Raw genomic sequence first — 14733 nt, 5'->3', positions numbered from 1 at the left:
AAATAAGAACATGGATAGATAACTACAAAGTAACTCCTGCATGTTTGAAACTGTTTGTCTATTACATTTATATAAAGAAAAAATTTCAATAAAAACAAAAGTGATAAAAAAAATACTCAACAGATTTTTACTTCATTTTTACCTGAATTTTACTTAGATTTTTAATCTATTCATAACTGTACTGTGTTTGTTGTGTATGTGTGCTGCTGGGACAAACTCATTTCCCTCTGGGATTAATCAAGTTATCTATCTATCTATCTATCTATCTATCTTATTGGATTACCTCATTGAAAAAATGAAAAAACATCATTTTTTGTGTTTATTTTATTATTATAGATGTGTCAATTTAAGGTCTGTGGGAGGAAAGCAGAGTACCTGGAGAAAACCCAGCACATTCAAACTCCACACAGAGAGGAGCCCAGCTCAGAGTCAACATCAGCCCACTCTCTGCGAGGCCACAGTGCTAATGTTATGGGGAGTCAATAAACCAAGCCTGGACCCAAAAGCAAACATGTGAAGCGGCAATCACTTTAAACTGTTTATTCACACACTCCAAAAAGAAAAGGCAGGATGGAAGAGAGATTCCTTTGTCAGTTCTCGTCTTCACTGACACCGATGCAGCAGCAGAACCTCCTCTTCATCCAGGAACAGAAGCGCTTGAAGCCATTCTTCCTGCCCTTTTTCTTCCCCTTCTCTTTCTTCTCCTTGGGCTCTGTGTCACCTGAAGATCCAAAGGACATTAAAAACTCCATCTGTCCTCAGTAGTATTAACAGCAATGTGAAAGACTTTAACAAGTCAAGAGGACACGAATGGAGGTGAGCATTTCCTACCAGGTGTTCTGCCAGTGATATCCTGGTCTTCCTGCTCTGTGTTACAGGTCTCAGGTATAGGGGAAAGGGGCTCCTTAACCCCCTGGCTGCAGTCCACTGGACAGTTATTAGAAGTGTGCTTGGGCCTGATGGGCTAAACACAGATATAAACGCACATACACACATCAAAACTACAAAACAATTCAACAAGTTTTTTTGTTTGTTGAAGGTACATAAACTGATGAGTCAAAACCAACCATTTATCAGTCTTGGTCTTCTTGGTCTTATCAGCCTGGATGGTTTTTGTTTCTGCTGCCTGTGTGGTTCCTGCTTCCACTGTCTCTTGCTGGGTCCTGGTTCAGTTTGGTGGCTGGAGCTTTGGGTTTCTCTGTTGCCAAAGGTTTAAGTCACACTGTTATATTCATGACAAGAAAACAGAAATTTGCAGGTATTTGTTCAGAGGACAATGTCCATGTTTTATAATAGTTAGTCAGTTTTAACCGTGACCAGTTAAAACTGATCATTCTGGATTCTTCTACGTGCGATCTGAAGGTCAAATGTCAAAGGTCAAGGCCACTGTGATCTTGTGTAAGTTTTGCCATTATGACTACAAAACACAATCAACTTTGAGAATGACTCAATGAACCGGACAATATTAAACTGGTCCAGGTTCCTCCACTTGAAGGAGTTTAGTAGACTCAGCTGGAGATAAGACAGGACATGACAAGTTTGATGCTTAGCTGTTTCTCTTTGCATAATTGACATGTTGACAAGCACTAAATTTGTGGATCAAAGCAAATTATAAAGATGCTAATAAAAAATAAAGGAACCTACTTCATCATAGGTGCTGCAGCCCCGTCCAAAGAGCTTTACAGCAACAGTCTCGTTGGTGTCCACTTTGATACATTGAAACACCTTTCCAAAAGATCCCTGTCCCAGATATTTCACCATCTTATAGTTTCTGGGGAAAATGTTATTGTAGCTGCTGAAATCTAATGACCTTCTCTGTTCCATCGTGATCTGATTTTCTAGGAGATTAGAAAAAAAAGATCAGGTCATCTGATTATCTGATTATCTGAGCTCTGAGCCAGACTGAATGCATCACAACCAACCATTTTGGAAATCAAGTTCATAAACTGAAATCAGGGTTCAGATTTCAGTCCATCAAGACGTCATGATAGTTCAGGTTAACATAAGGTTTAGGTAAGCTGAATGGGATCGCTGGCCACTTAGTCTTTCTAAATAAAATACTGTTTCCTCCTTGTTGAGCAGCTGACTTTATTTTGAAAGGTGTGGCAGGAAGTAGCCCTGTGTGGGCGTGTCGCAGTATGCCATAGTGAACGCCTTGAATGCGGCGCTTGCTGTAACGGATCTCAACCACAGCTACTTCTGACAGACTTGAGCGGTGTCCGGGGCCGTCGCTTCACCTATCTGTCCTCCCTCTTTCTTGGTTCCCTTGTGTACAGACCGGAGTCATGGCTGACCGCTGTCTGCGGAGTCTGAGTCTGCTGCTGGTGCTGCTGCTGCTGCCGCCGCTGGAAGGTAAGGCTTTGTCCAGCACACAGCGGCAGAGCCGCATGCTCTTCGCTCTTTTGTGCCGCACTTTCATTCAAGGCCGAATAGCGGCACACCGGCCTGAAAGCAGACGTTAAAGAGACAGAACAGCGATCCACACCTCACACAACCACTCGGAATAATGATGTTTTCGTCTAATACACATCCACGTGTTATTAGAGTTTATTACTAGAACCCGAATTAGTTGGTGTGGCTCCATTTGCTCTGGGTCCAGCTATCACAGGTATAAAAGATCCCAGTTGTAAGAGATGAATTATAGATTATTATATAAAATATATTATTTGTGTTAGTCACAGCAGGTTAAGTTGTTTTCTGATGTTAGATATGATAGTTATCACAGATCAAAGTCATGTGGCACCACCCACAGTGACCTGTCTGGATTACACATGCTGAAATGATGTCACTCTCAGTGGTGATGAATATGAGGTGAATTGAGGTGAACGATTTCAAATGATGATGATCAGTCTGTATTAACACCTGTCCATAGAACACAGTGACCTAAACCACCACCATCCAGACAAGGAGGAGCTCCTGATATTTTAGTGTGGTTTTTTGGGATATTTTAATTATTTCTTTCCAAATGCATGGCAACATATGTATTGAAAATATGTTTGAGTGAAACACTGCAGTCTTAAATTAAAAAAAAAAAAAAGTGATGGTTTTGCTGGTAAATACAACACTGTGGTGCAAATTATGCAAATGCATTTCAAATAATATGAGTGAATTTTGGCTTTCCAAGCCAGGAGGTTGGGTTTTAGGCATTAAGAGTGAAAATGAAGTATATGTGTATTCTTAAATAGTTGTCTTGAGGTTAATATTAGAGGTAGGATCAGATAAAAACACATTTGAGAGTAAGGTCTGGGCAATAATCTGCTGCAGACTGTAAAGATGCACCTATCTAAAAATCTGTGTGGGACTCATTAAGATCTTTTTTTGTTTTTTGTTTTTTAAGTAAAGGCAAATGAGGCCAAGGATGCTGTGCAGCTAAAGCTAAGGAGAAGGCCCACTACAACTGAATAAATGTAACTGATAGCAAAAAAACAAGATTTTATCATGACATGGAAGAAGAAGCTGTATTTAATGAGGACTGGTCATGTCCTCCTGATCCCTGATCTGCCTAACAGGGTCAGGATCAGCCTCCTGCTGTTCTGCAGCTGACTGTTGGATGTCGTGGTGGACACCAACTAAGTACATTTACTTGTTCTTTTGTATTTCTGTAGTATTTCTGCCATTTCACAGGGAAATGTTGTAGTTTTCAATGCAACTGTGGTTTTCAAATTGTTTATTTTACATACAAAACTCTTGATTGTCTTACAATACAATATTATGCAGTTACAGATTCACCGAGCTAACCCTATATAAAGTCGTTAAAATTAGTCACACCTTAACTAGCTGTGACATTAAAGTGTCACTCACATGTATGTGAATGCATCAGTCATAATGTTCTAAAAATATGATGTTTATAAAATGAGTACTTTGACATGATGCCGATGATAATTTTACTAAAAGGGGGGACATATGCAAAATGCACTTGCAATTTTCCATCTGTCCGCCATTGTTGTTTCCTCGCTAACGCCGGCTACGGTATCATGAAGATGTTGATGGCAAGAAGAAAGCACACAAATTGTTCTTTTGTTGGTTGAAAGAACAAACACAACAGTCTGTTTGTCCTTCCCGCTTCATCGTCCCACGTGAACCGTTTCGCTTCGGACTGCAGCCAGCACCAAGCAAGGATTCTCTGCAGTGCTGAAGCTCAAGGATGGATCGATACCGACTGTCCATGGCCTGACTTCAGACTTAGAATCTGTAAGTTTTGCAGATGCTTTATGCCGTTGCGCTGTTTTGTTTTTTTAGGTTAGCTTTTGGAACTTGTCGTTTGAATTTGGTGCAGCTAATGTGGCTATTGTCTGTTGCACCCATAGACTGGGGCAATGGTGGAATGCTAAGTTCAAATTTGAAGCTAACTAAGTTTACTTAGTGACTAAAATCGGCCTTCCGGAAGCATGGGAGGGAAGGCTGCAACCGTTCTGATCCACAGATACACTTAGTGTTACTGACATGAATACTGTCAAAAGTGAGTCATATAATTCCAACAAGTCCAATGTTCTGTGTAGTTAATTTGTTCAACCACTTATTGCATTTGTATTAATTTCTGCACAGTGTTTGTAGCCACACATTTGAGAGAAGGTTGGTGTAACATCTGCTTCCTGCATACAGGCCAGCACATCTACCAGCACGCTTCAGTCACCTGCAACAACGGATGTTGGCTTCCACACTGACCCACCACAAAGACGCACTGTTGGCATGCAATTGTCTTTAAGGATTCTTCAGACTCTTCTTCATGTCCTTGAATGTGGATGACTTGATGGACCTCATCTTTGAAAAAGTCTGTGGACATGGCATCATACGTGGATGAGGTTTTGAAGATCCTCATCAGCCAGACAAGGATGACAAGCTTGGTGTGTCGGTTCTTTCATCATCATGGCTGAATGATTAATGATTAATGTCATTATCACATGTTGTGACAATATAGTACAATAATGCATATTGCATGTGTTGATGATTGAGGATAATAAATGCTTTACAGTATCTGTAAAATGTTTCATGTGAATTCATGTATAATAATCTCTATGACTGAATATTGGCATGTAGATGTCTATATCTATCTATCTATCTCTGGTGGTATTACGCTTTGCCTTCAATTCTTATAGGTACACTTGCACAAAGTTGGGGATTTTGTAGGATTATAGTCAGGTGTATGATCAGCCAATTAGGTGGTCGGCCAAGGAAACTTGAAAAACACATCAAGCTTATTTCCCTTTGAAATCGGAAGATACCCAGCATTGCCATCAGCTCCGAAATGGGAGAAACCAGTGGGGACCCAGGTACATCCATCTACTGTCTGGAGAAGTCTGGCCAGAAGTGGTCCTCATGGAAGAGTTGCAGCCAAAAAAGCCATACCTCCGACATGGAAACAAGGCCATGTCACTCACGAAAACAAAAATAGGAACTGGGGTGCAGAAAAATGGCTGCAGGTTCTCTGGACTGATGAATCCGAAGGCAGTTTGTTTGCCAAAGGGCTGGGGAGCGGTACAATAATGAGTGTCTGCAGGCAAACTGTGAAGCATGGTGGAGGTTCCTTGCAAGTTTGGGACCAATGTCATTAAGAACTATCTTCAGCGTAAAGAAGAACAAAAAGTCCTGGGAGTGATGGTATGCCCCCCCCCCCCCCCCCCCCACAGAGCCCTGAGCTCAACATCATCAAGTCTCGTCTGGGATTACATGAAGAGACAGAAGGATTTGAGGAAGCCTACACAACCACAGAAGTTCTGTGGTTCTCCAAGGTGTCTGGAACAACCTACCAGCCGAGTTCCTTCAAAAACTGAGTGCAAGTGTACCTAGAAGAAGTGATGCTGTTTTGAAGGCAAAAGGATTTAGATTTCTCTTCTATTCATTCACTGCTTTTTGATGAAAATAAACTATTAACACTTTTGAAAGCATTCTTTGGATTGGACAATGTATATTTGAGCAACAACAATTTCCTGTTGTGATCCAAATTGTGCAATACATCATGCCCACTGCCATGCACTCCACATAGGAAATAACTGCTTGCTGGTTTGTGCAATGTGCATTGGTTGCGTCAAATGTTATATCACCGCAAAGGTCTTTAGATCATGCTGACCAAATCTGAAGTTGCTTGGGTTAAAGTTACGTCATTTTCATGGCCCCCTGGCCACGCCCACAGCCAGTAGGTCCATATATGTATATATAGATGTGGATGACAATGTGGATGTCAAAGGTTCTTCCTTCTCTGCAGCTGCACGTTGAAATGTGTTATAGTCACACTCTACTGGACCACACACACACTCAGCAGAGTGGCAGCCAATGAATTTAGCTACTTTTTGTTTGTCTCTGGACTGTTCTCACTGGACTGTGATCCAGAGACAAACAAAACAGAGAGGATTAGTTCCCTGCGGGGCCCCGTTTGGCACCGGGGGTTTGGGTTTATGTCAGTGTGACACAGTAGCACCAGCGGGGCCTGGGAAGCTTATCTCTAAAGCACTCACACCTCTATTCAACATACAGAGCTCTAATCAAAGACACCTGCTTCTTCTGTCCCTCTCCTGTCTGTCACTCCCTCTGTCCTCTCTGGACTGTACAGTCCTATCTCAGGATTTTGACCTGTCTGATGCTCTGGATGACAAAGACAGCAAAGCACGTAAGTACAACAGAACATCTTAACATAAAACATAAAAATCCTACAGCTGGAGGAGACTGTTTACAGGAGGGTATGTCACACTTCCTGTCAGTTAACGAATGACACCGGGTCAAAGAATTCTCTTTATATGATCATATAAATGTATAAAACATAATTCATGCCTCACTTTTACTACAGCCACGCCTCCACCACATCCGGCAGGAGGACCGGGAGGAGGTAAGCTCCACACAGTAGGCACTGGAGCAGGACTTTAGTTTCTGGGTGACCGGCTTCCTGGATTCCACAGTAACACAGTTCTATCAATGGTCTCCACAGAAGGTGATCAGGAGGATTTATCTAAAATCAGTGGCACCACCACAACCACCAAAGCCCCACCTAAGGTTATCCCCAAAGCTCCCACAGGTACCAAGGCCCCGGTCAAGCCCAAACCCAAGCCAGGTGAGAGAACACACCCCTCTGTGTATACAGCCACCTGAGGCCTGTACCTCAGCTGCAGGGAGAACCGGGTCCATTAGAAGCAGGTTTACATTAGATCCTGGTTTATATGTGAGATTTGCTTTTTACTTTGCGGTGAATGGAAAATAGAAGGACTTCCTCCATGTTTAGCTGGTGTCTTGATACGGTCAGGAGAAGGTTTCCACTCATTTCCACAGCAGTAATTTCATTACATTACAGTGCAACATTTTCTCTTTTTAGCCGAACTAGCATTGGAGCACCAGGGATGGCACTGTCTGTCTGCTTGTCTGTCTTCCTCTCTGTCAGTCTCTCTGTCTGTCTGCCTGCCTGCCTGCCTGTCTACCAGTCTCTCTGTATGTCTTTCTGTCAGTCTCTCAGCCTGTCTGTCTCTGTCAGTCTCTCTGTCTGCATGTCTGTCTTCCTGTCAGTCTCTGTCTCTCAGCCTGAATGACAATGTCTGTCTGTCTCTCTCTCTCCACGCCTTCCAGTCTCTCTGTCTGTCTATCTCTCTGCCTGTCTGACTGTCTGTCTCTCAACCTGTCTGTCTGTCTCGCTCGCTCTCTCTCTGCCTGTCAGTCTCTCTGTCTGTCTATCTCTCTGCCTGTCTGACTGTCTGTCTCTCTGTCTCTCAACCTGTCTGTCTGTCTGTCTCGCTCTCTCTCTACCTGTCAGTCTCTCTGTCTGCCTGCCTGTCTGTCTGCCTGCCTGCCTGTCTACCAGTCTCTCTGTCTGTCTGTCTGTCTCTCAACCTTAGTTGGATTCATGTTAAACTAAGACAGTTATGCTCCACATTAAGCCTATTTGCTGTACATTAGCATGTTAGCGTTGTGGTCCTGATGGTGATCGCTGACTGTCTGACCCTTACAGTGGCTGATGACTTTGACCTGTCTGATGCTTTAGACCCCAACAATGACATTAGTGACAAAGAGAGGAACAAGGGACAGGGAGGTGAGTGAATGAGAGTGAATGGCTGCTCTTTTCTTTTTCCTCTTTTCTTTTTATTAATCACTTTTTTTAATTAAACGTAACCCTCCAACAACCTGACGTGAAAACACAAAAGAGCACCTTCGAGTTCCAGCTGAGTGATGTGTTCGTTCCTTCTTCTTCTGTGGTGCAGTGAGTGTCTCTGTCTCTTCTTTCAGGCGGATTTTCTGATGACGATCTGCTTGATATTAGCAAAGACCCGAACTACAAACCCGACAAAGGCAAAGGTAACGTCTGTACTACCCGAAAAAAGAAAATCCTGTTGAAATGAGAAATTGAGAAAAATTCATCGTTCAGTAGCTCAACAGGTGGGAACGTTGTCTGTCATCCTCTGTCCACAGGTGGACTCCCAAGTGGTGACAAGGATCAGATTAACCAGTATGATGACAACACTGGTGGGTTTTCTCTGTGTGCAGTGTTAATTCATAAAGGTGTGTGTATCTCTCTGACTGTCTGAGCTGACTATATATTTATCTGTGTGTGTGTATGTGTGTGTGTGTGCTTCCAGAGACCACAGCAGAGGTGGGCACCATTGCAGGGATTGTTAGTGCGGTTGCCATGGCGCTGGTGGGTGCAATCAGCAGTTACATCTCCTATCAGAAGAAGAAGCTGTGCTTCAGTATACAACGTAAGGCTTCTGCTGTCACCCTTCCTGGAGGACTCAGTCTGGACAGTGTCCTTACCAGTGTGGGAGGACATGATATTGGAATGATATGTTGATACTCATGTGAATGTGCGCTTGTCCTCTAACAGAGAGCCTGAACACTGACATGGTGAAGGGTGAGAACCCTGAAGTTGTGGTGGCTGCAGAACCACCAGGTAAACACACACACACACGCACGCACGCATGCACACACACACACGCACGCACGCACGCATGCACACACACACACACACAATTTCAACACAGTCCAGTGAAAAATAAATCATAAATAAAACTATATTTAGCTTTGAGCTTTCATTGATACTTCTGACCTTATGGGTTATTATCATTCTTTATTTCTAACTTCACTGCTTTTACAACACCCTGTCAAAGGACTGCAGGCTAACACTAACAGATTTTACGGAAATATTGATTCATTGATTGATTATTGATTGTGTGAAATCAAATGGGAAGATGCCCACGTCCTCATATCAGCTGCAGGTGCAGTCAATCTAACGTCTCGTGTCATTTTGAAACAGCTGAGATTCTGTTTCCTCTCTGCAGTTCAACAGAGTCTCCTGGAGCCGAGCAGTGCTGAGCCTCCCACTGAAGAGAATGCTGTGTAACACACACACCTATCCACACACACACACACACCAATGTCACCCACTTACATGTTTCCTTTCCCAAATATCCCTACCTAAAGCACCCCCCTCTCACCCCCTCTGCACAAACACACACACACACACAGACACACATATGCACACACACAAACTGAGATGCTACAGAATCGACTGTCTGTTGTGTAGCATGTCCTAATTGATCCTGTAGCTCTGTGCTGCAGCAGCTGGGATTTGTTGTCCCTGTGGTGAATGTGAACACGGCATATTTTTTAGTCTCCGCTGTAAACTTGGCCAACGGCGTATCGAAACCTTTCCAAAATGTATGTGTATATAGTAATTTATTCTTTACTCCTGGGATATGAGTGGTTTCACAGCTAGTTTCACAGCAAGTTCCAAAAACACAGTTAAATCAGAATACTGGAACCAGTAGTACCAGTAGCAACTAATTATGGAATCACTTAAAACCATGACAGTAAACATTGGATACCATGCGTGTACACACACACACACACACACACACACACACACACACACACACATATATATACACAAGTTACATCATGCAAAAATGATACTAACCAACAGTCTAAATTTAGCTTATTCCCACAAATTGTAACATTTTATTTGGTTGGTGACATAACTCTGTCATAATTAGCCATTAATATTATTATATGTGTTAAGGAAATGATGGTGGGTCACATGACTTAGTTACAGTTTGACCCACTTGCTAGATGAATTGCTTTTTAATGGGCTTCACTATTAGCTCCATTAGGTGTGTATTCGTAGACCTGGAGTAACTGGAGGTAACCACTGTTTACATCAGTCACATGATTAGTTGCTAAATGCTGCATTCACACTCAGATCATGTTGTGCATCTTTAATGTACAAAGTTGCCTTATTCCGATTTGGAATCAGTGGGGGAAAAAAATAAGGCACCTAAACATTTCTGCCTGCCTACAGCCTCCGAACCTTTTATACCTAATATAAAAAACTGAATATGCTGAATGTTGAATGAAGGCAACCCGTTTTTTTTTCCCCTTTACTCTTCAATTGATATAATTGAAGAGTAAAGGTCAGTCCTGTGACGAGTTCTGGGAATTGGACGTAGAAAAACGTAATTTTGACATCGGATAAAAGCGATGCCAGCAAAATTACTCCCGCTTGCCGTCTGAGCCCTGTCATTTGACAGGGGTCTTCTTTGGGGGACGAGGCTCACGGAGGCAGAAAATAAGGAAAACCTTTTGTTGAAAGTGTAACTGTGACATGTTAGCTAGTATTGCTTGTGCTATGTTTTATTGTGTTAGTTTCGAGGTGCTGGTGTGTGCAGAAGCGAGTATTGATCTTTGTCCCATGGTGGTCATCATTTCCATTAATGTGAGAAATATTAGATTCTTATGTGTAAAACTAGAATTTTAAGACAATTTAATGTGAGTCATTGAGGCCTGACAAACATCACAAGTGCTTTGAGCCTTTACTCAAACAAATGCAAAATTATTTATCTGTTTATGTCAATGTTCATTGGTTAGGTTTGGACTAAAACGTATCAAAAACATCAGAATCTGCGATAAAATTTTATTTCAATTGCATGATTTGAATCTTGATTTCACAACAGTGGGACGAACAGATTTAGTATATGTACGTGCTTTGAGGTGCTCATATTTAAAGCCTCCTGAATAAAGGAATTTTATGTTTGTGGCGACCTTACTGAGACAATCCTGGTGAAAATCAGCTCCAGCCTGATTCCGCTCATCTGATGGATGAGCATCACTGAATCTTTGCTGGTTCTTGTAACCAGGTGCCATCGCTGGAAGGTTTGAAATCCTACAAATATGGGATTTAATTTGTGTCTCAACTGTAGCAAAAAGAGGCAAATTGGTGCTTGTGTTGATGTTAAGGCCTGAGCATGTTTTGAACAAGCTAAATCACATGAGGCATTGCCCGTGTCACAAGCTGGCTGTTTAGAGTGGCCTGGGATTTATAAGTCTGATTCCTCAACAGACTCCTCAATGGCCACCATGGGAACAAGTTTTTTAGGTGATGTAGTGACGTGATGGGAGGATGTGGGAGGTGTAGTGGAGTGAAGGGTTACCGATGCATGAAGTCAAAGGGTGTGAATTGGTCCACACTGCCTCAGCGGTGAAACTGGTGCAGATGATGTGTTTTTTTAAAAATCTTGCTTTAGCTGTGTAGACGACGTTAGCGGCTGTAGTTTAGCTGTAGGATGGTGAATAGCGTCATAAAACAAGTTCTTTTTTTGAGAAGCTGTGATGGTTTTACATTTTACTGTGAGCAGTTCTGTGTTTGTACTGATAGTATTACATTATATACTCTTCAGTGTGTGTGTGTTTACACTCTTTGCTTGCTCTTTTTACACTTTGTACCCAACTTGACTTTTCCTAATAACTTAGCCTAATAGCCTTTTGTAGCTGCTTATCGGTTTGAGCCGATTTGTTGTGTTCTTAAAGACTCCTGAGGTCCGTCCTTAGGTCTTTGCGTGTTCCTGGATGAGAAAGCATTGACGTGGAAGACCTGGGGCTGTGTCTGAAATCAGTCACCACTGTGATTGTGTTCATGTCGTGTGTGACTGAAGGTAGCGATGGGAGATTTGCAGCTTTAGATTCAGACAATGAAAGGTCATTGTGTGGTTGCATTTGCTTGTGTTGACCTGGACTTCGGCTGATGTGAGGCATCTTGGGTCCTTTTCCGTGGTTCTTGAACTGATATTACCAGCCTTGTGCATATTTCTGTAAAAAAAAAAATGTCCATGTTGACTTGACAACCAAGGTAAAAGAAAGAAGCTACCATCAGACATTGTTAATGGTCTGAGTGTGCGTCTGATAGAACAAAGGTCAATGTGTGAAGGATTTTGGGTATTGTCCCCCAGCTCCTGTCTTTTCATACTGAGAGAGTATATGTTGTATGAGTTATAAATAATGTTGGTGGCCTATAAAAACCAGTGCGTTACATACGTGACGTGGCGTGACGCAGCACTGTCTACTCCGTGTCGCCTTGGATAAGTTGTACCCACAATCCCTTTTGCGCAGCTCCCTCTGCATCAAAGTCCTTGAAGACTCGAGCTGCTGGTCGGTTTTCTTAAGCACAGGCTGGTTGCACAAAGAAAGGCAAATAAACAATGCATAGTTATGTTGGTCTGTGGCACAATAGCTGCACACTTGTCAGCTTGAAGCAGGATAAGAAACGTTTTGTACGTCATCACAAAAACACATTTAATAGGGTGGATCTAAAAGGTTAGGAAAGGCAACTGGACTTGCTTAAGGTTCTTGAAAACATTTCACCTTCATCTAAAAGGCTTCTTCAGTTCTAACTGACTGGTGGTGAATCCAGGTATTTACCTTTATGTGGGGTCATTCACACAAGGTCACATGAGTCATGGCGTGAATGAGTGCTGATCTGTCTGGGTAGGGATCCCAAAACTGCATTATAAGTGGTGTTGTAGACCTCCTCTGTTGAATGATGGTGGTTCCATTTAGACATAGATTGCTTCTTTCATCTCTCAAACTATTGGTCTTCTCTGGCCAAAATGCCGACATTACTGTCCTGTCTGTGACCTCCACGACCCTTCAGGTGTGAACGAAAACCCCAAGATGTGAACCACCCCACAAAAGGGTAAATACTTGGATTCCCCACCAGTCAGGTAGAACTGAAGAAGCCTTTCGCATGAGAGGTGTCTTCAAGAACCTAAAACAAATGCAGTTGCCTTTCTATAGCTTTTGGAAATATCATGACCTGGATGACTGAGAATCTTCACAGACTACAATACTTGGTAGACTTGCTACTCCAAAAACAAAAACCTTAGAATCACCATGTTTCCAGACCTTCTTGTTTTTTCAAGTATAAAGCAAAATTCACTAGTACTAACCTGCCCCCCCACTGATCTTTAAATGTAGACCTAGCTTCCATGATCATCTAGTGCTGGTTTTGTTCTCTTAAAATCCAGCAGCGATTGGGCTCTAGAAATCAATCACTTATTGGCTAAAGCAAACCTTGAGGGTCTATTTGAGGATTTCATCGTCTGCCTGCGTCCATAAAGTTCTCATTCATGGATGTAGTCTGGAAACCTGTTCACTACCCAAAATTGACACGTCTCCAAGCGCGCCTACTGCATGTGCATAGAACATGTCCATGCACATAAGTACCCAGTGTAGTATGTCGAAGAACTGGGTTTTTGAACTGTTTTGAAGAGCAGCGTCTGAGAATGACCAAACCCAGTAGACGGGTCTCATGGATCTTTGTGCAACCAGACCCTGAGAGGTCGATCGTCAGAAACGTTTCCATCTGATTGTAGAAACTGATCTCGGTGGCCTCGACTAACCACAGAAGAGAATGTTTAGAGAAGCTAAAGTCAAAGTTCCATTTTCTTGTAGCGATCCGACATGGTTTTGAGCTTCTCTCTGAAGCTGACTTGCGCGTTCAGGGACTGTGAGCGGTCAGAGTCATGATCTGTTGATGAGCTCACCTCGGAGTCGTGCACGGAGAACTTCTCTGCCCACGTCAGCTGTAGATAAAACGGTGCTTCTCTCTTTATAGCCTTACCTTACACCCTGCACAGTCCCAAGAGGACACACTGCAATATTCATCTAACATCCCCCCAAAACTGAACCTGAGCACGAGCAACACCCACTGCTTTCAACTCCTTCTTTGGGTGCTTTACCCCCCGGAAGACCAGAGCACCTTGGGTACTTCTCAGAGGTGTGGGTGTTGTATCAAGCTGTAGGCTGCTGAAATCTAAACTTCTCTCAAAGCAAACACAATTCCACAAAGCTTTCAGTTTGCTGAATGTATTAAAAATCTTCATGTGCTATAGCAAAAAAAAAAAAAAAAACAAAAAAAAAACCTTTTTAGCTCGTAGCAAAAATACAAATTCACCAAAGATGTAGCAAAGGTGACAAAGTCTTGAAATAATCCTGAAGGAAAAGGACTGAATCTGGGCTTGAATCTGAATGTAACACACGTTTGAATCAGTTTGATGGTTAGATTAGAGTGCAGAGTAGAGTGTGTGAGAACGTAGAGGTCCTTTTTTACATCCAGACGCACCTGATTATCTTCCAAATAATGTGTAATTACCCACAGAATGTTTTATTTACGAGGGCTGATTGATAAGGTGGTGGTCTAATGTAGAAGAAGTCAGCACATTTATTCTTCTCCATAGTCCCCTTCTTAGTACAGCAGTCGTGGATTATACCGATCCCCTTCTTTGCAGACATCTAGGATGTCCAGGAAGTGGTCCACAGCGGCTGTGACATCATCATCATTGTCAAAATGGCAGCTGCTGAGCTCCTTCTTCATCTGAGGGGCGTAGCTTGCAATTTTCAATTACCCGAAACAGAAAAACCACAAAAAGCTGTTAACTTCAAACTTTCTGCAGAGTCACTCAAAGAACTGAAATGCACCTGAGTAAGTAG

The 14733-nt window shown here is 42.5% G+C and overlaps 1 protein-coding gene across 2 annotated transcripts; it reads left to right on the top strand.

The window, feature by feature from the left end:
• The first annotated feature begins 2174 nt into the window (after positions 1-2174).
• On the top strand, positions 2175-14213 carry cd99l2 (CD99 molecule-like 2). 2 transcript variants are annotated; one of them, XM_041030799.1, is made up of 10 exons: positions 2175-2352; positions 6548-6604; positions 6782-6820; positions 6920-7042; positions 7928-8008; positions 8203-8271; positions 8386-8439; positions 8553-8672; positions 8798-8863; positions 9252-14213. In XM_041030799.1, the coding sequence occupies exons 1-10, from the start codon at positions 2286-2288 to the stop codon at positions 9311-9313; spliced, it is 738 nt and encodes a 245-aa protein (XP_040886733.1). In that variant the 5' UTR covers positions 2175-2285; the 3' UTR covers positions 9314-14213. The 2 variants fall into 2 exon arrangements, with proteins under 2 accessions (XP_040886733.1, XP_040886734.1); XM_041030800.1 differs by lacking the exon at positions 7928-8008.
• Positions 14214-14733: the final 520 nt, after the last annotated feature.

The sequence above is a fragment of the Toxotes jaculatrix genome, chromosome 23 (assembly GCF_017976425.1).
Source record: "Toxotes jaculatrix isolate fToxJac2 chromosome 23, fToxJac2.pri, whole genome shotgun sequence".
In the NCBI taxonomy this organism is placed as follows: domain Eukaryota; kingdom Metazoa; phylum Chordata; class Actinopteri; family Toxotidae; genus Toxotes; species Toxotes jaculatrix.
The sequence above is the reverse complement of the archived record's forward strand: the minus strand, read 5'-3'. Positions and strand labels throughout refer to the sequence as shown.

Coding starts and splice junctions, on each gene's coding strand:
- cd99l2 (XM_041030799.1), top strand. CDS start 2,286: ATGGCTGACCGCTGTCTGCGGAGTCTGAGTCTGCTGCTGGTGCTGCTG. Junction 6,821..6,919: donor GGCAGGAGGACCGGGAGGAG/GTAAGCTCCACA, acceptor TGGTCTCCACAG/AAGGTGATCAGGAGGATTTA. Junction 8,272..8,385: donor CAAACCCGACAAAGGCAAAG/GTAACGTCTGTA, acceptor CTCTGTCCACAG/GTGGACTCCCAAGTGGTGAC.